The 27,434-nt window shown below is 40.2% G+C and overlaps 2 protein-coding genes across 16 annotated transcripts in view; one reads left to right on the forward strand and one right to left on the reverse strand.

Annotated features, from left to right (window-relative positions):
* Window positions 1-9,605, reverse strand: part of NDUFAF6 (NADH:ubiquinone oxidoreductase complex assembly factor 6) — a 30,729-nt gene extending 21,124 nt beyond the window's left edge. The window contains exons 1-3 of one of the 7 annotated variants that reach the window (XM_049633097.1): window positions 9,142-9,339; window positions 8,266-8,456; window positions 1,721-1,820 (exon numbers count right to left, since the gene is read on the reverse strand). Coding sequence is in view for 3 of the 7 variants with exons in the window: in XM_049633093.1 (XP_049489050.1) it covers window positions 1,721-1,820; window positions 9,395-9,591 (297 nt within the window). In the remaining 4 variants the exon portion in view is untranslated. Of the gene's footprint in view, window positions 1-1,716; window positions 1,821-8,265; window positions 9,343-9,394 lie in introns of those variants that run through there. The other 6 variants (XM_049633093.1, XM_049633100.1, XM_049633095.1 and 3 more) reach the window with 6 other exon arrangements.
* The window catches only part of TP53INP1 (tumor protein p53 inducible nuclear protein 1), a 155,269-nt gene that overhangs the window by 47,198 nt on the left and 80,637 nt on the right, over window positions 1-27,434 (forward strand). For 4 of the 9 annotated variants that reach the window (XM_049633102.1, XM_049633104.1, XM_049633114.1 and 1 more), the window contains one exon: window positions 18,774-18,919. The exons of 3 other annotated variants lie outside the window; for them this stretch is intronic. The gene's annotated coding sequence lies outside the window, so the exon portion shown is untranslated. Of the gene's footprint in view, window positions 1-9,597; window positions 9,844-18,773; window positions 18,920-27,434 lie in introns of those variants that run through there. 2 more of the 9 variants (XM_049633105.1, XM_049633110.1) reach the window with 2 other exon arrangements.

Below are 27,434 nucleotides of genomic sequence, written 5' to 3' on the forward strand. Positions count from 1 at the left end.
TGTGTGGCAGAATACTAACGAAAGGGTCTATGGGTATTTTTTGTACTATTCTTACCTTTGTGTGTGTGCAATTATTTCCACATGAAAAGTTATTTTTGTTAATGGTCTTGGTGGTGGGTGGGTCTCTTAGTAATGTTTAGTATTCAGATCCCGGTGGTATATGGTCTATTCTCAATAAATATCAAGAGTAATCTTTTAAAAATGTGACCAAGCTTTGATGTCCTTTTCTGCTCAGAACCTTCCAATGGTTTCCCATCTCCGAGTAAAAGCCAAAGTGACTGCACTGGTCTCCAAGACCTTGCCTTTCGGGCCCAGATACCTCTAACCTAACCTCCCATGCCCTTCCTCCCTCATCTGCTATACCACACTGGCCTTTTATCAGGTACATTTGCACCTCAGAGCCTTTGTACTTCCTGTTCCTTCTGTGTAGAATACTCTTTGCTCACATACCTTACTCCCTTGCCTCCTTCAAATCTCTGCTCGAATGCTACCTTCTCAGGTCTTTCCTGACCACTGTAAAATCAGAACCCCTGCAACACCAAGCCTTCCCCATCCCCCTTAATTTTTTTTTCCATAGTACTTGCTTCTATCTGATACATTACACAGTACTTGTTTTGTTCCTTGAGTACATGGGCTTTATATGTTTTATTCAGTGTTATACTCCAGGATCTAAAACAGTACCTAGCATATCTGAGATAATCAAATACTTATTGAATGAATGAATGAATGAATGAACAAGACTGTGTGTGTAAAGCAGCAGCAAAACACTCCTACAAGGTGACAATTCAGGGAGAACCCTAATGGTTTGTTCATTAAAAATGGAATTGTAATCACTGTAAAGCGATAATGGAAGATCACAATGGGGACTCTTTACTGCTACACTGTGCTGAAGATGCAGATGTTCAGTTTATGCCTGAAAAAGGATAAGGTAAAAAAAAAAAATGGACTCGTGACATCTAGAAAGACACCAACAAAAATACAGCCACAATCTATCAGACTGTGTGCAGATTCAGTGTCTCACCTCAGTTGTGCCTCAGTGCTCTACTCACATCCTTTCACTCCTTCCTAGCTCACTTCCTATCCTATCCACTGGAGAAGCCCTGCCAAAATTTGCACTTTCTTTGAGATTTCAAACCCTCCCCTGCTCCCTCACTCTTAATGTCTGAGCCCTCCATCTAATTTACTGAGAAGACCAAAGCCACACCACTTCAACTCCCACATTTCCATCCTCCAATTCATGTTACGTCAGCCCATGATCTTTCATTCTAAGAAAAAGAAGGCTCTTTCCTTCCTTTGTAATTTTTTAGACAAAAGCGAGTTAGCATGATCTAAGACCTGGGTTTGCTATAATTACTTCTATTGCCTACTTCACGTTAAAGCTAAAACGTCATTTAAAAAGTGCTTTGAAAACTGCTATAAACAGTGAGACTGTGATTAACCTACTCAACTAACAAACATAAATGTTAATTGCATAGTTTTATAATAACCTTAGATAAAAGAAATTAAAATTCCAGAATGGTAGTTCCAGAATTGTTAAGTTTGTTAGCTGGTTTATTTTTGGAATTTAATTGATAAGCCTAACTAGAAGAAGGACAAAGAAATCACCAGCGGAGACCTTAAACACATCCAGCATATAAATTATAAATATATTTCTTTATTGTTCAGCATTAAATATTTTCACCATTTTTGCAAATAATTTTTGAAGGTATTTAATACCAGCCTGAGCCAGTTCCACATTGAAGGCCCTCAGTGCAAAGGCAGAGCTTCTGGAGTCTGCAGGGAGCAGCAGGGAGCACAAATAGCCTTCGTAGTCTCGTTTCCTATAACAAATAGGCAAAAAAAAAAGACCCTTACTTTTCACGTTCTAAACTGTACACACAAAAAAAACGCTGACCAGAATTAGTCCGGCTTTGGCTCAGGTCACGATCTCACAGTTTGTGAGTTCGAGCCCCACATCGGGCTCTATGCTGATCGCTCCGACCCTGGAGCCTGTTTCAGATTCTGTGTCTCCCTCTCTCTCTGACCCTCACCCGTTCATGCTCTGTCTCTCTCTGTCTCAAAAATAAATAAAAACGTTAAAAAAATTTAAAAAAAAAATAGGCCTGAAATCTCTTACTTATTTCTTTATAATTACAAAAATGTATCTGCCCCCAATCCCAGACCAGTTAAAAAGAAATAATCTCTATTATTTTTACTTATGTAGTACTTATAATTTTTTAAAATTTTAATGTGTTATTTATTTTTGAAAGAGAGTGAGAGAGACAGAGCACGAGTGGGAGAGGAGCAGAGAGAGAAGGAGACACACAATCTGAAACAGGCTCCAGGCTCTGAGCTGTTAGCACAGAGACTGACACGGGGCTCAAACTCACAAACTGGGAGATCATGACCTGAGCTGAAGCCAGATGCCCAACCAACTGAGCTACCCAGGTGCCCCTATAGTACTTATAATTTTAATTGTCTCCAAGTCACTGTGGTTTTGGTAAGAATTCAAATGAGCTACTGAGGTGGACTACTCAAGAAAGTAATCCCAGCAAGTAATGGTATGAACTCACAGTTTGTTTGTTTGTTTGTTTGTTTGAAGTTTATTTATTTATTTTGAGAGAAAGAGTGCACACATGCAGGGGAGGGGCAGAGAGAGAGGGAGAGAGAGAATACCAAGCAGGCTCCACATGGGCAGGACAGAGCCCAAAAAGGGGCTCAGTTTCACAAACCATGAGATCATGACCTGAGCCAAAATCAAGAGTCAGACACTTAACCAACTGAACGACCCAGGCACCTCTTTAATACATAGATAAAGACACAGATAAGACACAAAAACAGAAAATAATATAGGAGTGTGTGTGTGTGTGTGTGTGTGTGTATTTATGTTTCCTAGCAGCATCTGCTGAGAGAACATGGAAGCAATGATATCTCCTAAGCCCCCAGTATCAGTGAACACACCTAACACCTAGACCTTTGGTTTCTAAATACCATTCTCTACTGAAAGAAACGAGGGCTCATTGGAGGAATGACTAAGTCCAGGGCTGGGGCAGGAAAAATACCAGATAGGCCAGAGACATCTTGAGCAGAAAGTAATGAAACGTTCAGAGTAGAGGGACTTGTCAAAACAACAAAGAAACTGGCCTGACAGGGGCACCTGTGTGGCTCAGTCGGTTGAGCGTCCAACTCTTGATTTTGGCTCATGTTATAATCCCAGGGTCATAGGATCAAGCCCTGCATCCATCCGGCTCTGCAGTAAACATGAGGCCTGCTTGAGATTCTCTGTCTCCCTCTGCCCCTCTCCCCCATCCCGCTCATGGTCTCTCTCTCTCTCTCTCAAAAATAAAAAAAAAAAGTTTTAATTAATTTTAAAAATAATTAGAAAGAAAAAGAAACTGGCCTGACAAAGTTCCCATTCGCCAAGTCTGAGTCAATCTGAGCATCAAAAAAATAATGATAGTAACATTGTAATAGAACACCATAAGCCCATACCAATATAAATAAATGTATGAATGAATAGGAAGGGAAGGGAAAAACCCGACAACCATACAATGCCAACTGATAAGTCTAGAAGACATGATGAAATATTTTTTAAGTCCTCATTTGATAACAAAGTAATTGAGTCAGACAAAAATCATCAATAAAGGTCTTAAAATGTTAAATGGGTAAAAGTTTGATAGGATATTTACATATGCTGTGAAGTATCTCCTCACAAAACACTTATTACTAATTAACATTCTTTCTTTTCCTTTGTGTACACATTTAGTTGTATTGTAACAAAGCAACTTGTACACTTTTACCTTTTAAAACTGAACATCATCATTCTTTTCCAGTGAAAAAAAAGAAAATTTAAAAATAAACAGGAACAAAATGACAATAAAGAATGTCAATTCCAAATAAGGTTCTGCTGATTCTCCCATCGAGTGGCAGGGCTCAAGGCATCATTAGGAGAGAATTGTATTTTAAAAGTGTCTTCAGGGGCACCTGGGTGGCTCAGTCGGTTAAGCATCCGACTTCGGCTCAGGTCATGACCTCACAGTCTGTGAGTTTGAGCCCCGTGTCAGCTCTGTGCTGACAGCTCAGAGCCTGGAGCCTGCTTTGGCTTCTGTGTCTCCCTCTCTCTCTGCCCCTCTCCCATTTGTGCTCTGTCTCTCTCTGTCTCTCAAAAATAAATAAATCTTAAAAAGAAAATAAAAAATAAAAATAAAAGTGTCAACTGCAAGGATGTGTTAAACATCATAGTTAAACATGCCAAAGGAGAAGCCATGTTGCCAAAATGCCCACTTAAACCCACCCAAAATCTCAAACCCACCCTTTGCTGACCTTCTATAACCCCATTTTTAAAGTTATTTTTCTTTATTTATTTTTAATTTTTTTAAATTTTTATTGATATTTTGAGAGACAGAGTATGAGTGGGGGAGGAGCAGACAGAGAGGGAGACACAGGATCGAAACAGGCTCCAGGCTCTGAGCTGTCAGCACAGAGCCCAATGCGGGGCTCCAACCCATGAACCACAAGATCATGACCTGAGCCGAAGTCCAACGCTTCACCGACTGAGCCACCCAGTTGCCCCTTTTTTTTTCCTTTTTTTTAAACAAGAGAAAGTAGACAGATACATGTAGGTAAATGCTAACTATCCATATTCACATAGAGACACAGTGTAATCTCCGAGCCCAATATACACTAATATTCTCATCAACTAAATTTACAAGGCAGAAACCCAGAAGATACCTTCTCAACCAAGTAATAAAAGGTTCACACCACAGAAATAGGGTAATCAACATCATGTGCTTCCTGAAATGATAGTGAGAAAAGCACAGCATATTCCTGTAATATTCCTGCCAAAAAGGTATAAATCATAAGGAAACATTAAATAAACCCAAACTGAGAGAGATTCTACACAGTAACTGGCCTGCTCTCTTCAAAACAATGTCACACTCATGAAAGATAAGGAAAGACTGAGAAATTGTTTCAGCCTAGAAAAGAGTAAAGAGATTTGACAACTAAATGTAGCATATGATCCTAGATATATGAAAGAAATAATTGAATAATCAGCAAAATTTGAATGGAGTCTGTGGATTTGACAGTAAATTGGATCAATTTTAATATCCTGATTTTGTTGATTGTACTATAGTTATATGGGAGAGGAACCCTGGGCTAAGAAATACACACTAGGGGCACCTGTGTGGCTCAGTCGGTTAAGCATCTGGTTAAGCATTTTATGGGCTCAGGTCATGATCTCACAGTTCCTCAGTTTGAGCCCCACGTCAAGCTCTGTGCTAACAGAGCAGAACCTGCTTGGGATTCTCTCTCTCTGCCCCTCCCCCATTCATGCTCTGGCTCTCTCTCTCTCTCAAAATAAATAAACTTAAAAAAAGAAAGAAAGAAAAAGAAAGGAAGGGAGGGAGGGAAGAAGGAAGGAAGGAAGGAAGGAAGGAAGGAAGGAAGGAAGGAAGGAAGACACATATTAAGGGGAGGTAATGGGACATCATGTCCACACCTTATTCTGAAATGTTCAGAATGTTAACAATGAGGTAATTTGGATGAACAGTATACTGGATCTCTGTGTACTATTTCTGTAATTTCTATGTCAATTTGAAATTACTTCAGGGGCGCCTGGGTGGCTCCCATCAGTTGAGTGTCTGACTCTTGATTTCAGCTCAGGTCACGCTCTCGCCTTCATGGGATCAAGCTCAGAGAGGGATGGTGCTCTGCGCTGACAGCACGGGACTTGCTTGGGATTCTCTCTCTCCCTCTCTCTGCCCCTCCCCCACTCTCTCTCCCTCTTTCTCAAAATAAATAAATTTTTTAAAAAAGTAATGAAATTACTTCAAAATAAAAAGTTTAAAACAGCATAGTCCTTATTATATATACATCATAGGATGACTGCCTATTGACAAGGCTACTTTCACTATAATACATTGGAACTTTATTATAACATTATTTCCTATAAAACAGTAAACTAAATAAAGTTAGGTCCAACTTGATTCCATGGAGTTTAGATGCTGAAATTTAGACTACTCCCAGATTTCAACTGGTTCACTTTTTGTTATCTTCCTAACAGAATTTAAACCTCTTCTAGCCACACCCTTCACAATTTCCTCCAACTTCCACGTAAACAAAAGGAAGGGATCACAAGTGACCCTGCTATCACAAAACAGCTCTACTAAAAAATCTCACCATGAGTGGTTTCAGCTACAAAATGGACAGTGTGGGCAAAACAGCTCTCTAATTTATACTTTAATTTTTTTTAATGTTTTATTTATTTTTGAAAGAGAGGGCACAAGTGGGGTAGGGACAGAGAGAGGTGGGGACAGAAGATCCAAAGCAGGCTAAGCACTGAGAGTAGCAAGCCTGTTGCGGAGCTTGAACTCACAAACTGCAAGATCATGACCTGAGCTGAAGTCGGACACTCGACTGACTGAGCCACCCAGGCGCCCCTAATTTATACTTTTAAATACATATAGATGGGGCGCCTGGGTAGCCAGTCGGTTAAGCGTCCGACTTCAGCCAGGTCACGATCTCGCGGTCCGTGAGTTCGAGCCCCGCGTCAGGCTCTGGGCTGATGGCTCGGAGCCTGGAGCCTGTTTCCGATTCTGTGTCTCCCTCTCTCTCTGCCCCTCCCCCGTTCATGCTCTGTCTCTCTCTGTCCCAAAAATAAATACAAAACGTTGAAAAAAAAAAATTAAAAAAAAAAATACATATAGATATGTTTTAAAATTAAATTTTAATATTAAAAGTCTCTGAACGTCAAAAGTGTTTAAAACACTCAGAAATTAATATGAAACAGAGAGAAAACACTGAATAGCAATCAAGATTACAATCTTAATTTCTATCCAATTAGCTGACAGAAGTGATATCTGCTACATCTATTTCCTAATTTCCAAAATGAGGCTTGATAACCTACCTGTTTCATATCTCCTAAAAATAACCAATATGTGAAGTACATCAGGTTTCTTACAGGGAAATGAAAAATGAAGATATACTAGTATGGTAACAACCTTTGGGAAATAAGATACTCTACACAAATAAGGGTTTCTCTGTAAAGTTGTTGTGTTCTGTGTTGTGTGTGTGTGTGTGTGTGTGTGTTTAATTTTGGCTGGAAATTTTTCTAACAATATTACCAACTTCTTTATATTGAGTAAGATATACTGATTACTTAACCATTTTTTCATCACTCAGGATCAGTGTTATAAATACTGATTACTGGTATACAAGGATATCTTAAGTAGCCAACCAAGGTCTAATTATTGAACTCTTTCAGATAGAAATGCCACACTATGACGGTTTTGTACAGCAATAGGGCATTTCATTCATTCACTAATTACAACATTTATTCAGGGCCTGCTATGCGCCAGCACTGTCTAGACACTGAAGATAGGTATAGACCTCAGTCTGGTAGGGAGAGACAGACATATGATAAATAAGCATATCTGCTGTCAGGACTGCTGTGCTATTTCCATGGACCTGTGCCACTGAAGCACAAAAAAGTGGTTCTCCAATGAGGTAGAGGGAGGATGGAAAACAGGTGCACTGTCAGACATCTTCACTAACATCTCCTTACCCCTTTATAGCACTAATTCCAAAGCCTGAGGCAGGCTTGGGGTTCCTCAAAACAAGCCCCAAGATGCCTATGTAAATTAGGTTTGAGATATTCCCAGGAACCTAGATTCCTAGCAGAGCTCTGGATGGCTAACCCAAATTTCTGGCCTGGTATCTTTTCCAATATTTGGAAGCCTTGCATAAGATACATGTCCAAAACGACCTCGCATGAATAATTTCAGAGGCCAAATTTTTCAAAGATTAATGGACAATCTGAAGCCAGAAAGTGCAGTCTTCCTTTCAAGTTTCATTTTGTTTTTGAATGAAACTACTATTGTGCGTTTGTTATGTACAGCATTTTTACATACATCATCACATTTAACCCTCATAACCAGGCTATAACGTAGGAGTAGAAATTTACAAAAGAGCAAATAGCTGAATTTTAATGCAACTTTCCCAAATGATGAACCTAGGATTAATAAATGCAGATGAAGTATGCCTGTGAAATCCAGGCTTTTTAATAAATCACTAGTCAGAAGGCTCCATTCCACTCAAATATCTACATAGACAAACTAAGTATCTGCCCATTTGTGAATACAAATTTGAGAAAACTGTCATGTGATACCCATAAACTATTACTAAAAGAATAGTATAATAACTATATATACATATACTATAACATAGTGATGATACTATTACTTCTATATAGTAATACATAAGAAATTAGGAAGAGTGATTATTTACCTCTGGATACAGAAGTTAGGACGCTCCTGGTGTCAAAAATTGCCCTGAACAAGTAAGTGGATATGGGCAGTATACATTTTGATAACTTGTGTTTATCAAAAAATGATACTTTAAAATATATAAAAATGTGTGTAACTTTTTAGGAATTTTGGCTTATTGCTCTGATTTCCACTATTGTTATCTTGTTTCCCCTGTAAGTAATCCACAAATAGGGCAGAAACATTATTTTAAAAAGTGATTAAAAACAAAACAAAATGCTGAAATGCATGAGAATTCTGTTGTTATGCTACATTTTGCTAAAATTGAATATAAAAAATTTGGATTTACTAGTCCAGTCAAATCCAAGGTAGCTTAATTATTCTAGCATTTCCCAGAAGTTCTTCAGACCAGGTACTTTTTTGAGCCTTTCACCAAGGTCATAAGTCAAAGGCGGCAGAAGGGCACCAGAGGCTAAGCCATTGATCTTTGCAGTCAGGCATAATTCCAAAACTGGCCCCTGCCCAGACTCACTAGGTCACCTGGTGACCTGATTCTTCTAATGATTCCGCGCATGATTAACAGCGACTGCCATGCGCCAAGTCCTTCCGGTGTTATCAAGGCTGAACAAAATTGTCATTAGGCCCTAACTTTATACTATTCTACTCAACCTCTGGTAAATTCCCTTATCTCTCTAAACCTTCGTATCTTCATCCATTAAAAAAGATAATAATGGCTTATACTGTACTAACTGTGCCCTTGCTTTGTGCCAGGCACTGTTCTAAACGCGTTAATCCTCATAACCCTAAACGGTAGGTCTACATCTGTGCATCACAATCTGTAAAGAAGATTAAGTAAACTACTTGTACTTTGCATAGTGCCTGACACAGAAGAACTCACTTAGGTAAAAATTACTAGTCGTCCGTCAAACTTTTACAAAGCTGTGCATGCAGTAGGTTTAGGTAAAAATTAAGGTTCAGTCAAGGTGACAGACGAGAAGTTTTGCCACGCTTTCGTGGCCTGCGCGAAAGTTCCGGTGGCCTCAGTCCCCGCCAACCGGCTCGCCCCGGCCAGCCCCGAGTCCCGCCGCACCCACCCGGGTCCCTCCGGGCCACTCCCGGACCACCTGCCAGCGCAGGCCGGGCTCGCTCACCGCAGCAGCTCCATGCAATAGCGGTCGGTGCCCGAGGCGCCCGATCCGCTGGCCGCGGCCACGCTCCGCCCGGACCCCGCGAGCCCCGGGAGCCGCCGCGCACGAGCCCACAGGCCCCGGGGCGGCCGGCGGCGGCATAGGCCGGTAACGCCGAGCCGCAACGGGCCGCAGGTGGAACCCAGCACGGAGGCCGCCATGACACCGACGCCGCGTGCCCTCCGACCCCGCCACGCCTCCTCAGGTCCACCCGCCCACTTCTCAGCGGCGGGCTGACGGCCTGGGGACGCCGCTCGGAAGGGAGCCAGGTGTCGCTGTGCTCCTCTGCATCTGGGTCGTCGCCGCCGCGCTCTTCTGCTTTGTGGGTTCCAGAAAAGCCCCGCCGAAATCGGCGGACCCCACGCTGTCTCTCCTCCTTCCTTCCGGGTCCTTCTGAAGATGTATTTATCAAGGTAGGAGGATAGAGAATATTTTATTTGACAGTTTACTAGCTTAATTTATAACTTTTCAGTATTCACATAGTATGTGAGCCTCCTTTGGTACTCTTACCCGCAGTCTCTCAAATATTAAAGCTGGGTCTAGTTGCCATGACCTGACCTGGTCCAAGCCATCCATCTCTGCCTACCTCTGGATCCCAGTGATACCTCCTGCCTCCCAGATTTGCCCGGTCTATTCATGCAGTAGCCAGGCTGGTTCTTTCTAAAGTGTACATCCGGGGGTGCCTGGGTGACTCAGTCGGTTGAGCGTCCGACTTCAGCTCAGATCATGATCTCACCGCCCTGAGTTCGAGCCCCAACGTTGGGCTCTGTGCTGACAGCTAAGAGCCTGGAGCCTGGAGCCTGCTTCGGATTTTTGTCTCCCTCTCTCTGCCCCTCCCCTGCTCTCACTCTATCTCGCTCTCTCAAAAATAAATAAACATAACATTAAAAAAAAAAGTGTACATCCGATCATGATCCTTGCTTGCTTGACAGCCTTTACTACTCATTGGATAAAGCCCTTCCATGATATATGCCCTCTATTTACTTTTCAGCCTCAACCCTATTTGCATTTGTGACTCCAGTTTAATGTTTCTCCTTAAACCCAAAGGAGTGTATGCATGGTCCTACCAACTCTCTCCAATTAACCCTGCTTTGGTTTTACTGCCAAGACTGCCTCTGCAGCCTATGCAGGACCTCAGTCCCTCCTTCATAATGTTCTCTTCTCTCTCTTTAGCTCTGACAGACACACACTATTAGTGTTTTTGATACCACAATTTAAGCCTGATATGTAAAAGAAAAAAAAAAAATCATGCATCTACATCTCTAGTTCTGATCTCCTGCCCAGCTGGAATTTTCCATCTGGACATCTTGCCATGACTTCAAAGTCCACTAACTCCCCTTTTTAGTTTCTTTATTTAACTGGACAGTAATTCCCTTCTCACAACCAGGGGAAGTACTGTGGAGTCATCCTTCTGTCTTCCCTCTTCTATATCTAATGTAATGTGACTGATCAGGTCCATCAATTTCTCTTCCTTTACATACTCACATACTTGGTTTTGTAGCTGATACAAAACCTGGATTCAGATCCTGGTCCCACTTCCTACTATCTCTGCGACCTTTGGTGACAGATTTACCTTTTCTTGTGCCTCAGATACTTGCCCTACAAAATGGAAATAATAATAAAACCTACTTCATAAGGTTCTTGTACAAATTAAATGAGCTGATGTATTTAAGGCACCTAGGCAGTGTCTCGCCCGTAAATAGCACTCAACACAAGTCAGCTATGTACGGAAAACATTAAGAAAGACTTTTTAGGGGCACCTGGGTGACTGGTTGAGTGGCCAATTCTTGATTTCAGCTCAGGTCATGATCCCAGGGTCGTGGGATCGAACCCTGCATCAGACTCCATGCTGAGCTTGGAGTCTGCTTGGGATTCTCTCTCCCTCTGCCCCTTTCCCCAGCTCCCACACTCTCTCTCTCTCTAAAATATAATTTAAAAATTAAAAAACAAAAGAGTTTAAAAGGAGCAAAACGATTGTGTCCCAATGGTAAGCTAGACATTGTTCAGGTTATTTGAGTCTAAGAGTTCTTGGTGCCTTTCATCATCTTTGAGCTATTTTACATTTCTCTAAGTTACAGAATATTGACAACAGTGCACATTATTCTTGTCCATAAACATACAAATTATGTTCATAGGAGTTTCAGTTGGTTATTATTCTATGGATATTGACCAGTTTCGTATGTGTTAAGCAGATTTACTTAAGCATTCCTGACTGCCCATATAGTCTGGTACTTTGATTATTTCTTTGAATTGATTGCAACGTCTTACTGGTTCCCACACTAACTAATGAGTTAAATGAAAAATTTTTTTAATATTTTATTTGTTAAGTAATCTCTACACCCAACATAGGGCTCAAACTTACAACCCTAAGATCAAGAGGCACTCTTTAAATGAAATTTTTGACATGTCTTCATTTTATAGCTGTATGAGAGTCATGTTTCTACAGTTTTGTTAAAAACTATTCTTTAACAGCTACCATTAGCTATTATTAACTTATCTTCTATTTTATTTCCATTACCCAGTTTCATATCTGTCTGATGGACATATTTAGTTTTCTCACTTCCAGGCCAATCAATCTGTATTGAAAAATACCATTTCTAGTAATCACAAATTAATGCAAATCAAAGTCATGCATACTAAAAGTGTTATGAGCCTATAGATACATAAACTTTAAGGCAGAATTCCAATTAATGGAAGTAGAGGAAAAATTAAAGACTTTTAAAATTATGCTGTGGATAACACACTGTCACCAACTAACATTTATAAGAACATCTGTTATTTGCTAATCTTGAAATTAATGTTTTTTTTTAAGTTTCTTTTGAGAGAGAGAGAGCAAGCAGGAGAGGGGCAGAGAGAGAGGGAGACAGAAAATCTCAAGCAGGCTCTGCGCTGTCAGAGCAGAGCCCAATGGAGGGTTCAAACCCACAAATCCATGAGATCATGACCTAAGCCAAAACCAAGAGTCAGACGCTCAACGAACTGAGCCACCCAGGTGCCCGTTGAAATTAATTTTTTAGAGTTATGAGCACATAAAATATTTCCTTAGTCTAATTACTTGATATCAAAACGAATATATTTGAAATAGGCATACACTTTCATTCAGTCAAGATTGCAATCAAGGCAAAACCTCAGTGCTTAACTCCAAAATTGACTTTTATAAGTAAATAACCATAGAGGCACAATTTGTTAACTTGGCCTTTAGCTGTGACAGTTGCTCACTATATCCTTTCTGAATATATGACTCTCCATGGTGAGGTGTTCCATCTGTGTAATTATGGATGAAATATAATAACATTTCTTTCCAAGCTTTAGCTCAATAAAGATTGTCCTGTGGTTGATTGCTATATTTTAAAGAGCTATGCCTTATTGTCCCATAATATTTCTCCCCCTCTCATTTTTTTCATGGCCTCTGCCGAAAAGTGAGTTTCATTCCTTCTGTTAAAAGTCAGTCTGGCATTTTGGCTTTTACATGACACCTTGAGCATCTAAATGGTCTGGGAAGGTCTACACCAGACCACAGCTGGTTAAATCTCCCAGGAGAAAAATACTCCACACACTTTCTCCTCCTTCTCCAAGGCCCTCAGGGATCAACCGACTTCTTGGTCCATTTTGTTTTGTTACATGTTTTTCATTATATATATATATATATATATATATATATATATATACACACACACACATACACACACTATATATATATATTTATGTATATATATAATATATATAGTATATATATACATACATACATACACACATTTGCCTATATATTTTAGACTTCTTTTAATGATATATATGTATATACTTTATATTCTTTAATTATACACACACACATATTCTTTAATGCTATACATATATATGATTAAAGGAAATATGGAAAATATAGGCAAATGTAGGGGGAAAAATCATGCTAAAACCAATAATTCAAACAGTTACTGTTTACATTTTGGTATTAGATCTAACCTTTTCTCTGTGCATAGGCTTTTTGCTTGTTTTTATATATTGCCTCTATAATATTTGAATAGCCAAACATGGTCATAAACATTTATTATGCTATTATTTCATTCATTCTAAAGCATTTATTGAAAGTCTATTATGTTCCTACACTGTACCAGGAACCAGGATTCTAGGGTAAGCAAATAGACATGTTCCATGTCTTCAAAGAGCTTTATTCTTTTTTTTTTTTTAATTTTTTTTTTAACGTTTATTTTTGAGACAGAGAAAGACAGAGCATGAACGGGGGAGGGTCAGAGAGAGAGGGAGACACAGAATCTGAAACAGGCTCCAGGCTCTGAGCTGTCAGCACAGAGCCCGACGCGGGGCTCGAACTCACGGACCGCGAGATCATGACCTGAGCCGAAGTCGGACACCCAATCAACTGAGCCACCTAGGCGCCCCGAGCTTTATTCTTTAGTAGTAAAGACATTTACACAAAAAGTCATCACAAATAAATATATAATTACAAAATGTGATAACTGCTATTGTGTTAATGAGGTTATGAGTTCAGCTGCTCAAATTAAGACACAAAATAACAGTGCTGCAGACAAAGTAGACATTGAGTCCTCTGGCAGTTTGGGTGCAAGCAGTCTCAGGTTGCCTGGAGATTCCAAGATCGCTGAGCCCCAGGCTCTTGCAGTCTGCTCATTCTACCATCTGAGGAGTGGAGCCTTCACCTGTAAGTCCAGGATGGCCCACTGTTAGTTCCACATGGCAGCCAGCAGCAAGAGTGAAAGCAGAAGGGGCAAGATGCCCTTCTCTTTAAGAGAGTAGTCATTTGGTTTGGCGGGGGGGGGGGGGGGGGGGGGAGTGGGGCTCATTTGGTTGAGCATCTGACTCTTGATTTCAGCTCAGGTTGTGGGGTCGAACCCCATGCCAGGCCCGTGCTGAGTGTGGAACCTGCCTAAGATTCTCTCTCTCTCTTTCCCTCTCCCTCTGAGAGGAAGCGTTTGCTGTCTCTCTCTCAAATTAAATAAATTAAATAAATAAGAAGTCATTTCTGGGGCGCCCGGGTGGCTCAGTTGGTTAGGTGACTGACTTCGGCTCAGGTCATGATCTCACAGATCATGAGTTCGAGCCCCGCGTCGGGCTCTGTGCTGACAGCTCAGAGCCTGGAGCCTACTTTAGATTCTGTGTCTCCCCCCTGTCTCTACCCCTCCCCTGCTCACTCTCTCTGTCTCTCAATAATAAATAAATGTTAAAAAAAATTTTTTTTAAAGAAGTCATTTCTATGCCATGGCATATAGCAATGCATGTGCTTCATTAAGCATTAACTAATAAGAGTTGCAGTGAGTCTAATTTCAAATTTCATAGTGGTGATGAACATGATATATTAGATATTTACAAAACTATTATGTGATATGAAAACATCTGTGATTTCATTTGGTGACAAGATCATAGTTACTGCTAATACTTTTATGCTTCGTTGCCTGTATTCCTAATTGAAGCAAATGCTAAATTTCCATTAGCCATTCATGAAAACACAGATGTAATTTTTTTCCCATTCCAGTTCACCGACTCCATGAATTCCGTGCACAACTTCCTTGGGTTAAGAATCTCCTGCTTTAAGGGTACAAGCCAGAATCTACATGTGTCACATCTGCTCATATCGCATTAGTCAGAATTTAGTTTTCTACAAGGGAAGCTGGGAAGTAGTTTTTATTCCAGGCAGCCATGTGCCCAGTTAGAAATCACGGGTCCTATTATTACTGAAAATGAGGAGAATGGATATTGGGGTACCACTAACAAAAAAAAATGAACTTTATACTATGAAAAAATTTAATAGCGAGTCCTAATCCAGATTATGGAGTCAGGAAAAGTATCTCTGAGAAAGTGCAGTTAAACAGAGATATGAAATATGATAAATAATAATAATAATAATAATAGTGCCAAACCTGTTACTTATTGAGTGCTTACCACGTGCTGGGCATTCTTCTAGTGTGCTGCCCATATTAATTCCGTCTCACAACAACCATGCTCAGTTCAGGGGGACTGTTCAGGTTTTAGCCCTGAAAGTCCTGTATCCCGGGAAACCCCTCAGTCTAGGGAAGACTGGATGGCTGCCACTGTGTTGGTGCTATTGTTGTCATCCCCATTTTATGGAAAGGGAAACCAAAACATGAAAATGTTAAGTAAGTTGCCCAAAATTACACAGCTAGTATTTGGCAGAGTCAGGATTTACATCTGGGAAGGTTGCTCCAGTCTACCTGCTTACCTGCTGTGTTAGTTTGCTAGGGCAGCTGTAATGAAGTACCATCGACCAGGTGGCTTAAATAACAGAAGTTTATTTCCTTACAATTCTAGAGGCTAGATGTCCAAGATCAAAGTGTCAGCAGGGTTGATTTCTTCTGAGGCTTCTCTCCTTGACTTGTAGATGGTCACTTTCTCCCTGTGTTTTCACATGCTCTTCCCTCTATATCTGTGTCCTCATATTATCTTTTATAAGGACACCAGTCATTGGATTAGGGCCCACCCTAATGACCTTATTTTACTTTAATTGTGTCTTTGAAAACTTTATCTCTAAATAACAGTTACATTCTGAGGTACTGGAGGTTCGTTAGGACTTCAACATATGAATTTGGAGGAAACACAATTCGAGCCCGTAACAACTACTGCATTCTGCTACCAGGCGAAGAGTGTGTGTGTGCATGGAGGTGGGGGTAGTGTTCCACAAAAGAAAACTGCATGTGCACAAGCCCCGAATCAGTAAAGGGTCCGGCGCATTCAAAGAGTGAAAGCCTTGCAGCTGGCATTTACCGAATGTGCAGGAGGGTGGACCACGTGAAAATGGAGAGGTAAGCAGGAACCTTGGTGCTGCGATCTTTTGTAGGCCAAGTTGAGAATTGAGGATTTTAAGTGCACGAGGAAGGCCCTGGAGGGATTAAAGCAGGGGTTTGGCCTAATCCAAAAACTCAGATTTTAGAAGACAGCTCTGGTGCGTATTTGGAGAATAGACTGGAAGCAGGAGGACTGGTTAGGAGCTTCTGCTTGGAGCCTGGGCCAGTGTTGTTGGGGACGTGGACAGGTGTGGCAGTGGAGATGGAGAAAAGTGGGTGAATATCATGTGGTGAAGGTAGCACCAGCGGAACTTGCTGATGCACAGAAGGGGTCAGAGAAAGGATGCTTCCTGCTTCCTCCACCTGGCAGAACCCTTTTTGTACATGTATTCCCCTTCCTCCCTTAGAAGAGCCAGGTACCATCCTCAGCCCACAGATGTACATCTTACAAAAGAACCTAAGCGTGGTATTTCCACTCCCATCACCAGTGATTGGTCCAGGCCAGTGCATGTTTCCCTGCTCTGGTCAATGACACTGAAGAAAAAGTCTACTGTGGGGCTTCTGAGAAATTTGCCTCAGTAATAAAGGTACAATATACAATTTCACTTATGAAATATTATTGCCAAAAAGGTTTAACAGAAATCTAATTAAGCTTCTAAATATAATTTTGAAGTTCACAAGATATATAAAGATAAGAGGAACAAGATAAATGGCATCATGAGGAAATATATCAGAATAATTCAAAAGAAAAACACAATGTCATGAGAAATGAATTGGGGGAATGTTTTAAATTTAAAAAGACCAAAGAAATATCACGGCACCTGGGCAGCTCAGTCAGTTAAGTGTCCGACTTCAGCCTAGGCCATGATCTCACTGTTTGTGGGTTCGAGCCCCGCATCGAACTCTGTGCTGACAGCTGAGAGCCTGGAGCCTGCTTCAGATTCTGTGTCTCCCCCTCTCTCTGCCCCTAACCTGCTTGCACTCTGTCTCTCTCTCTCTGTCTCTCTCTCTCTCTCAAAAATAAATAAACTTAAAAAAAAAAAAGACCAAAGAAATATAAAACCAAATGCAGTGTATGCAACTTGATTGGATTCTGGTTTGAAAAAGATAAGCTATAAAATATATTTTAGGGACTAATGAGGAAATTTGAACATAGACTGTATATTAAGTGATATTAGGGAGTTACTGTTAATTTGTCTTAAGTATGCTGTTGTTGTGGATCTTTAGGAGACATATATATTCTTAGGAAATACAGGCTGAATCATGTAGGTGTACAGTGTCATGATGTCTGCAACTTACTGTCAAATGATACAGGAAAAAGAGTGAAGGTGGGAGGCTAAGCAATTGTGCCGTGTGGCAAATGTCATCAGTTGTTGAATCTAGGTAGAGTGTATATGGGTCGCCATTGTACCACTCCCAACTTTTCTGTACATTTAAAATTTTTCAAAATGAAGAGATGAGGGGTCAGAGAGACACAAGGAAGACAAATACCTCTTCTTCCTCTGGATGTTGTCAGTTTTGAATGTGATGCTCGTGACTGAAGCAGCCATCATGCAGCCATGAGGGAAACTAGCGTGGAGCATCTAGCTGAAATGCTGACCTGGCCCTGGAGCCCTGCTGACATTAGCAGTAGATGCATTTTCGGCCATTGGAGCTGCCTTCCTCCTAACTTTCTGTTATGTGAAAGAATCCATATTCCTTACTATTTAAGCATTTTGAGTTGAGCCATTATCTCTAGTGGAGACAGGAAAAAATACTAAAAATAGAGTAGTCAGGGAGGCAGCAGGGAAGCCAGGAGACAATGGTGGTAGAGATATAAATCATAAGTTGTGTACAGTTTTGCTCTCTGCTTATCACAGTATAACATGAATTTTCCCATATCATTAAGATTTACTTATGAACATTTTTATTCTTTTGGAATAAGTAATATATTCCTGTGTTAAATATGGCCACAGATTTTTTGCAGCTACTCTCATCAGAGGTGGTCTATTCCCCACCCCCTTGAAGCTGAGCTGGTTGGGTTTTGTTTTTGTTTTTGTTTTTTTTAAGCACAGTTAACATACAGTGTCATATTAGTTCAGTTCTACAATATAGTGATTCAACAACTCTGTACATTACTCAGTGCCCAGCACGGTAAGTATAGTCGTCATCTGTCACCATAGAACGTTATTACAATATTACTGATTATATTTCCTGTGCTGTACTTTTCATCTCTATATTCATTTATTTTATACAGAAGTTTGTACCTCTTAATCCCCTTTATATATTTCACCCATTACCCCCACCAACCTCTCCTCTGGCAACCACCAGTTTGTTCTCTGTATTGAAGCATCTGTTTAGTTTTGGGGCACCTGGGTGGCTCAGTAGGTTAAGCGTCCAACTTTGGCTCAGGGCATGATCTCGGAGTTTGTGAGTTCAAGCCCAGTGACGGGTTCTGTGCTGACAGTGTGGAGCCTGGAGCCTGTAACCTGCTTCAGATTCTGTGTGTGTGTGTGTGTCTCTCTCTCTGCCCGTCCCCCACTCATGCGCGCTGTCTCTCTCTCTCTTTCTCAAAAATTAAACATTAAAAAAAGAAAATTAAAAGTGGATGTTCCAGCCCCTTTGGATGAACTGCAACCCTGACAACTTCACTGCAACTGCATGAGAGACCCTGTGCCACAGCTCCCCAGAGCCACCCGGCAAAGCGGCTTCCTGATCCTTGGCCCTCAGAAACCCTGAGGTATTAAATATCAGTTGTTTTAGCCCATTAAGGTTTAGGATAATTCATTATATGGCCATGAATACTAATACAGTCATTTCCTTTATTTACATACATATATACAAATATGAACATAGATTCTACTCTCTCCCCACCTTTTCATATAAAAGATAGTATATTGTTCACATTATGACATTAGCATAATTTCTCTTATAGGTATTTCCATAGAAGGTCATAGTGAGTTTCACCAATTTTTTATAGGTACATACTGGTTAATTTAACCGGTCTTCTAGTGGGAGACACTTGTTTTTCTTCTATTCATTTCCTGTGACAACTGGCACTGAAATTATTAGCTTTGTACATTACTTTTGTATGCTAATGTATAAATCAATTCCCAGAAATACAATTTCTGGGTCAAAATTGTGTTTTTGATAGATGCTGCTAAGTTCCCTTGATAAGGTTTATGGCATTTTGCACTCCTACTAGATGTGAGAGAACCCAGTTCTCTCAAAAGTTTTGACATTTTTGCCAATTGGCTAAGTTAAAAAGTAGTATTTCAGTATAATTTTAATTTACATTTCTATTCAGAGGGAAGATGAGCATTTTTTCATAGTTTTAGAATTATTCTTATATCATTTCCTGTAGACTGTCTTTTCATAAGCTTTGCTCACTTTTCTATAGGTTTCAGGCCTTCTGTATTGCTTTGTAGGAGCTCTGTGTACATGAGGGAGATTAGTCCTATGTCTGGGACATAGATCACAACTTTTTTCCCAGTTTGTTGTGGCTTTGACTTTTCTTGTAAAATCTTCCCATGTAGAAATTTTGTAATATATTTGTATTTAGTCAGACTTTATCAATATTTACTTTCAATGCTTCTGGATTTTGAATCATTATAAAGACCTTCCCATTAAATTTTTTTAAATTATTGTTTGTTTTCTTCTAGTACTTTTATACTTTTAACTTCTGGTTTTTTTTCTTTCTTGGCTTTTTGTTTGTTTGTTTTGGAGGAAATAAATGTTGCAAAGCATGGATCCAACTTTTTTCTTTCTATCTAGTTCATCATTTATTCATCAGTCCACCTTTTCCCCCTTTGACTTGAGATGCTTCCTCTTTCATGGAATGAACTAATGTATGTGTTTTCTGTGTATACTGTTCCATTTGTCTATTAGTATTCTAGCACTGTACTCTCTTACCTATTGCAAGTTTAAAATATGTTTTCATATATATCTGGTAATACTGGTTCTTTCTCATTGCTTTTTTTCCCTTGCCAGTATTTTCCTGGCCATTCTTATTTATTTTTCCATTTGAATTTTAGGATCAGTTTTTCTATTAAAAAAATTCTAAAGTTATTTTTTTAGTTATGTTAAATTTATATCCAACTTACAAAAATAGGTATTTTGATTATATTGAGCCTTCATAAACATTTTTGATGACAATGTTATTACTTATCTTACTGATAACACCATTGACTTAACTGTGCTCTTGTTATTTGATCCTTATGTTTTCCCCAATTTTTGATTTTATAAATAATTCTTAGATGAACCACTGTAGTTGAATCTCTGTGCATATCTGTGATTATTACCTTGTGATAAATTCCTAGAAGTAAAATCACTAGTCAAAGGCTGTGAACTTTTGAGACGTCTGACATTGTCACGATTCTTACCAAAGAAATTATGTCTTCCCACAAAATGTGGATGAAAGTGATAGATTTATTAATTCTTTTTAAGAACTTTAAGACAGAGCTGTGAACTTTATTTTATTTAATTTATTTATTTTTATTTATTTTTGAGAGAGAGAGACAGGGGAGGGGCACAGGGGAGAGTGGGGACAGAGGATCCCAAGTGGGGTCTGCACTGACAGCACTTGAGCCAGATGCAGAACTTGAACTCATGAACCATGAGATCGTGATCTGAGTTGAAGTCGGACGCTCAACCAACTGAGACACCCAGGTGCCCCAGATTTATTAAATTTTTTAACACTCTTCCTATGTTAACATTCAAAAGTGATATCTCACTTTTATTTTTCATTTATTTAATCATCAGTGAAATAGGACATTTTTTGTTTACTACGTATTTATATTTGATTTCTAGTGATTTATTGTCAACATCCTTACTCATTGTTTTTTTTGTTAAAAACCTAGTAGTTTATTTCAAAGTATAATTTTTTTTCCTTACCCATTTTAATGCTGATGGTCTTAATGTTTTTCTTTTTGATCTGTATGAGCTTTTATATATTAAGGCTCTCAAATCTATTAAGTCTTATGTTTGTGTAAACTACTTTAACACTTTGTTTATTTTTTGTTGTTTATAATATGGTTTTTCGTGTCAATTTTTTTTTTTTTTTTATTTTAAAACACATACTCACTGAGGGACGTCTGGGTGGCTCAGTCGGTTGAGCGTCCAGCTTCTGCTCAGGTCATGATCTCGCCATTCATGGGTTTGAGCCCCGCGTTGGACTCTGTGCTGACAGCTCAGAGCCTGGAGCCTACTTCAGATTCTGTCTCCCTCTCTTCCCGCCCCTTCCCTGCTCGCACTGTCTCTCTCTCTCTCTCAAAATGAATAAACATTAAAAAAAAAAGAAGTTTTAAAATACATACTCACTGAATGAATTAAATAATACAGAAATAATATAGTAAGTATAGTAATAAGTGATAATATAGTAAAAAGTAAATTTTTTGTTTGCCCCAACCCTCTCACTTCTGCTAAGGGCTTTGTGTGGTGATGTTTTTTAACATTCAAGATTTTAAGCTTTCTTTGTTGTCAAATATATATAATTCTTACTTTCTTAATTTCTTCCATTAGTTTATGCTCAGAAAGACGTTCCCATACTGAAATCAGAGGTAGAGGGGAGCCAAAGTGAGTATAGAAAAACCAGTAGGTGGGATATTGAGGTTGTCTGGGCAAGAGATTATTGTGGCTTGGACTGGGATGATGGTAGAGGACATAAAAAGAAATGGACAGATCAATATATAATTTGGAGATTGACTTGCTGACAGACTGATGGGGAAAAGTAGTGGAGAGGAGAGAAATAAATGATGGTTCCTGTAGTTTTGGCATATGCAACTGTTGGAATGGGGTTATCTTTTTCACATTCCTAAGCTGAAGAATGTGAAGTCTTTATGATACTTTCTCAGTGATATTCATTGACATGTGATCCCCTTTTGCAGGGTCCTTAAATACAGGCCAACATATCCTTGGTCTGGTTATTATTTTTTTTTAACATGCCATATTTTAATGTGCCTGGCTACTTAGTAGGAATGTTCTTTTGTTTACAAAGTGTTTTTGAGTTTGTCTCTTGTTCTCATTGATGACTCTTACGTAGGTACTAATATGGGCTAAGGTTTTCCATTCCCTAGTCAGTGAGAGCCTCAGAAAGAATGTTTGGAGCACTGGAGGATCGAAAACATGGGCGGGGAGGTATTTCTCAGTACTCTCTGCTGTTATCAGATTGTTGCAATGAGGGCTCTCAGGCAGTTCCTGAGGGCTGGTGCTGCAAAACTCACCACCTCCTTTTATTTCAACACAGGGGTCATCAAAGGAGAACCTAGTTTATGAGTGTGTGGCCTGGAATAGCTAGTTTGGAACTAATCAGTAAAAACACAGTCAGCAGGTTTGTTGTTGATATCCTTATTGTGCAGAACAGTGCTCAGTGAAGCTTCTAGTCCTCCTTGAACTCCACAAACAGGTTCAGGGGACACTGTCGTTTTAGTACATCACAGCAACATCAGAGTCCCTACCATAGGGGAAGAAATGAAGGTGATGGCCTCTGATGCCCCCACCCTATACAATCAGTCTGATGCCTGCATATGACCACTCTCCCTTAATGACCCAGAGAAGCCCTTTCTAACTTCCTGCCAGAAGGACACACACCTAGTTGTTTTTCTGAGAGTCACAGTGGCTTCTGTGGAGCTATGCTCTACACATGCTTCCTCCTGATTCTTCTAGCAACCAGTAGCACAGGCCAACAGGGGGAAAGGTTCATTAGAGTTAGAAATGTAGTCTGTGGTCTTAGAACAGCTTTTCTAGGCAAAAGTAACTGATCCTTCTAGGGAAATAAGCAGTCTACGTCTTTGAAAAATTACATTCTAGCTGATCCACAACTCTATTGCATAATCATGGGTCACACCTGCAGCCAAATTAAATATGTTTGTCACTAGGATATTTCCATCTGGCAAACAAAATGCTGTGGTATTATACTGCTCCCTCTTCCTGGAATGTCCTTGTGTGCTATATCTTCAAGGAGGCCATTTGGCCATGTTCCCAAATCCCTGGCCTTTGACCAGCCACCTCCTGCCTCTGCAGACTCCCAAGAGAACTATGTGGAGGGACAGTCCTGGCAAATGAACACTGTTTTTTACACTGTTTATACAAGCCTCACTGCTAAGCTTGTCTGGATCGCTTCAGTGACAAAAAGAGACATAGACAAACCCAACAAAAATGGTGGGACCCAAAATCTAGGTCAAAGTGATAAAGTTGCAGCCCTGTGCTTTCCTGAGAAAGCAGGGGTGCAGGAGAGACTCTCAATCTTATCCTTGTCATCAGTGTTCTAATGCTCTTTTCCCACCTCATGAACGTCTACTCATTCTATGAACCCCAATACAGAAGCCTCTTCCTTTCTGAGTTTTCCTTGACCACAGCCCCATCCAAGAAGAATGAGTGGTTCCTTCATTTGTGATCCTGTTTATGTTTCTCCTTGATCACTGTACTAGGTCTTATTGTGGTGATCTGTTTATTTGGCCCTCTTCCCAGACACCAAAGGTAGACTCTGTCTTACTCCCCCTTTTATTTCCAGTGCCTGGCCAAGTGCCCGGCCTTGGGAGGTGTTTGGTGTAGTGTGCTGAAAGCCATGTCTTTTGGCACTGGAAACAAGGCACCTGGTTGTACAAAGTGTGCAGTGCACAAACATGCTGGGCCAAGGTGGTGAGTGGGGCTGGTGTGGGCTGCTTTGGGGCTGTCTCTGCGGAAAGGGAGCCTAGTTTTTCACACAGAGGCACTAGCTGGCAGGGCTGTCTGAGCCCAGAAGGGGTACTTCCTAATTTGCACCGAGACACTACATAGGCTTGCAGTCTTCCCGATTGCAGACCCAGGCAAACCAGACCCAGCAGAATGGCAGAATATGAAGAAATTCAAGCTTGAAAGAGTAGTTTCCCTTGTGAAAAGTTTCCACTACTCATTTAATAGGCAAGCCTTACAGTTACCTGATTTTAGAGAACTTATTGTCAATTATGAATAAGAAGAATTTGAATGTATTATGCTTTTCAGTGTAGTGTATTTAGTTCTTTCTCCTCAATTACAATTTTTAAAATGTATAAAATTATACAATTTTAGGCCTGAAAGTTATCTATTGATTTTTTTTTTTTTTGAGCTTTTAATACTGTCTCTATGCTCAGTATGGACTAGGCACCAAAAACTGTAATAAAAATTGACCAGTGTCAAATAACTATTTGGTGGCAGGTTTTTCATTTGCTAAAAGGGCATTTACCATACAATTCTATCAGAAACAAGAGGCAAAGTGGTTACTATGTTAATGCAATTGGAATTTTATCCATCTCACTCTTTGGTTTCCACTGTGGTCTTATATTGTCAATTTTTCAATGCAGAAGCTGTCATTTCTTTAGTCCATCCCCCTTTTATATGTTCACACCTACCTACTAAAAATAGACTATCAATCATTTGGGGGATATCATTACTAGATTGGGAGAACCTTGAGGAAAGGAAGTAAGTCTCAATCTTATTTGTTTTTATCCCATGGTGTTATAACATAGTATATAGTTGTTCAATAAATCTTTTTATTTTATTTATTTTATTTTTTAAAATGTTTATTTTTGAGAGAGAGAGTGAGAGTGGAAGAGGTGCGGGGTGGGTGGACAGAGGATCCAAAGCAGGCTCCACGTTGACAGCAGCAAGCCCGATGTGAGACTTGAACTCACAAACCGTGAGACTATGACCTGACCTATGAGCTGGAGTCAGATGCTCAACCATCTGGGCCACCCAGGCACCCTCAATAAATCTTTTTAAAATGAAAGTAATGAATGACGGCATTAATGAATGAATGAGTAGGAGGTAATGAGAAGTGACAAGAAGGCTTACACTCTATCTGTGATATTTTATTTAACAAATGTCACAATATTAAATTATTTAAATTTTTTTTGACATTTATTCATTTTTGAGAGACAGAGACAGAGTGCGAGAGGGAGAGGAGCAGAGAGAGAGGGAAACACAGAATGTGAAGCAGGCTCCAGGCTCCGAGCCACCAGCACAGAGCCCAACACGGGGCTCGAACCCACCGACCGCAAGATCATGACCTGAGCCGAAGTTGGACACCCAGCTGACTGAGCCACCCAGACGCCCCAAAATATTAACATTTTCTAAATCAGGGTGGTGGATATATGGGTACACATTATCTTCTTCTCCATGGTGTTTTTCGTATTTCAAAATTTCTAGGTTTTTAAAAACCAAGATGAGTAGTAGAGGTGATAGCAGTATGACAAAAGTGCCTTTCTTTAAGGATCTCATTACTTAATTAGGGAGTTGTTCCAAGTATGTATAATTGGACTGTACATTTTTGGGAGTTGACTGGGGAGGGGGAATAAAGCAGCAAATAACTCTGAAACTAGAAAAGCAGGAATTGACACAACTTGTCGAGTTGTCAGGGTATCCCATGAATCAGCAGATGGGCACTTTGGCATATTTTAATACATATCCAGCATCTATGAATTATGAAATATGGTCAAGAAGAACGGGATCGATCTAGGTAGCACAATACCAGCTAAATACCTGGAGGTTGGTAGAAATCCTGTAGAGACTTCTGGCAAAATATCTTTTGACTTTTCCAGTCAGATCTGTTCTTTCTCCTCTCCATCCTGCTCTCTTCCTGGAATGTTGACCTGTATGGACTACATCAGTGGATGCTCATGACTTCTGCCTTCTACATCTAACAGGGGACGCCTGTTATTTTTGCATGTACAGCTTCCTTTCCCCATTCCTTAGGTTAGAGAACCAGGGACCACCATGTATGCTCTCTCAGGGATTGTATGCTGCAGTGAGTCCCATTCATACAGACTCGAACAGGAATAAGAGTTCTGAAGCTGTACAACTTTGTGGCCCTGACGTAACTCTTTCTTTTGGTAAATGTACCTCATCTACCTAGATAGTACAATCTGTGAGTCTGCTTCCTTGCCACAGAAGTGGACATGTGATTTAGGCTAGTCAGAGAACTATCTCTAGAAACCACCACTGATTATTGTAGGACAAGGCTCATGACCCAAGGAAGCCAACGGCACTCTTTGAGGGGTTGTTTGAATGTAGGAGAGAAAGAATCTCTCCTGAGATTTCTAATACTAAGAAGCATGAAAGTCTAGAGCCTCTAGCGGTTCTTTTGCCACATGATAATAAAAGCCTACCTGCAAATAAAGTCAACACAGAGGAAAGGAGAATTGAAAGAAGTAGAAAAGGAGACAGATTATTGATGATACAGGTTTTATCCACAGCTCTGCCTAAATTACTCATGAGCTTTTTGGTTATATGAGCTAATAACTTCCCTCCATTGCTTAGGAGAGTTTGAGTTGATTCTGTGTCACTTGCAACCCCAGGAGTCCTGGCTAAAACAGATGCATAAGCGAAACCATAAATCAGGAACTTGGAATTTGTTTTCTCCTTAACAGAAAACTCAATGTGCTGCTTTTGACAATGATGATGGCATTTTTCTGCCCACAGCCCTCTAATGGCTTCTCTTCTTTCCCAGGGAAGAAGACGACTGTCCACACATGGCCAGTTGGTCCCTATGTGGTCTGACCTTATCTCTAACCGCCCCCTTTCCTTCCCTTTGCTCACAATGCATCAGGAAACCTGACCTTGGTGATCCTTACACTTGCCACTCATGTGCTCCCACCAGAGAGTATTTGCACCTGTTCTTCCCTCTGTCTGGTCTATGCTTCTCCCAGTTATCTTCTTGACTGTATTCTGTTCTCTTTTCATATGGAAACTTCCCTCATCACCCCATCTAAAATCTGAATATCCCCCTTGGTATTAGTTTCCTAGGGCAGTCATAACAAAATACAATCTAAAAGTTTTATACAATAGAAATTTATTGCGTCACAGTTCTGGAAGCTAGAAGTCTGAGTTTAAAGTGTTGATAGAGTCAGTTCTTTTTTTTTTTAATTTTTTAAAAATGTTTATTTATTTTTTAGAGAGAGAGAGAGAGAGACAGAGCATGAACCAGGGAGGGGCAGAGAGAGAGGGAGACACAAAATCCGAAGCAGGCTCCAGGCTCTGAGCTGTCAACACAGAGCCTGACATGGGGCTCGAACTCATGGACTGCAAGATCATGACCTGTGCTAAAGTCAGTCACTTACCTGACTGAGCCACCCAGGTACCCCAGAGTCAGTTTCTTCTGAAGACCATGAGGGAGAACCTATTCCATGTCCCACTCCTAGCTTCTGGTGGTTTTCTGGCAATCTTTGATGTTCCTTGGCTTGTAGAAGCATAATCCAGATCTGTGCCTTCATCTTCACGCCGTGTTCCCCCTGTGTACATGT

This window comes from Panthera uncia, chromosome F2 (genome assembly GCF_023721935.1).
Source record: "Panthera uncia isolate 11264 chromosome F2, Puncia_PCG_1.0, whole genome shotgun sequence".
NCBI classification, from domain to species: Eukaryota; Metazoa; Chordata; class Mammalia; order Carnivora; family Felidae; genus Panthera; species Panthera uncia.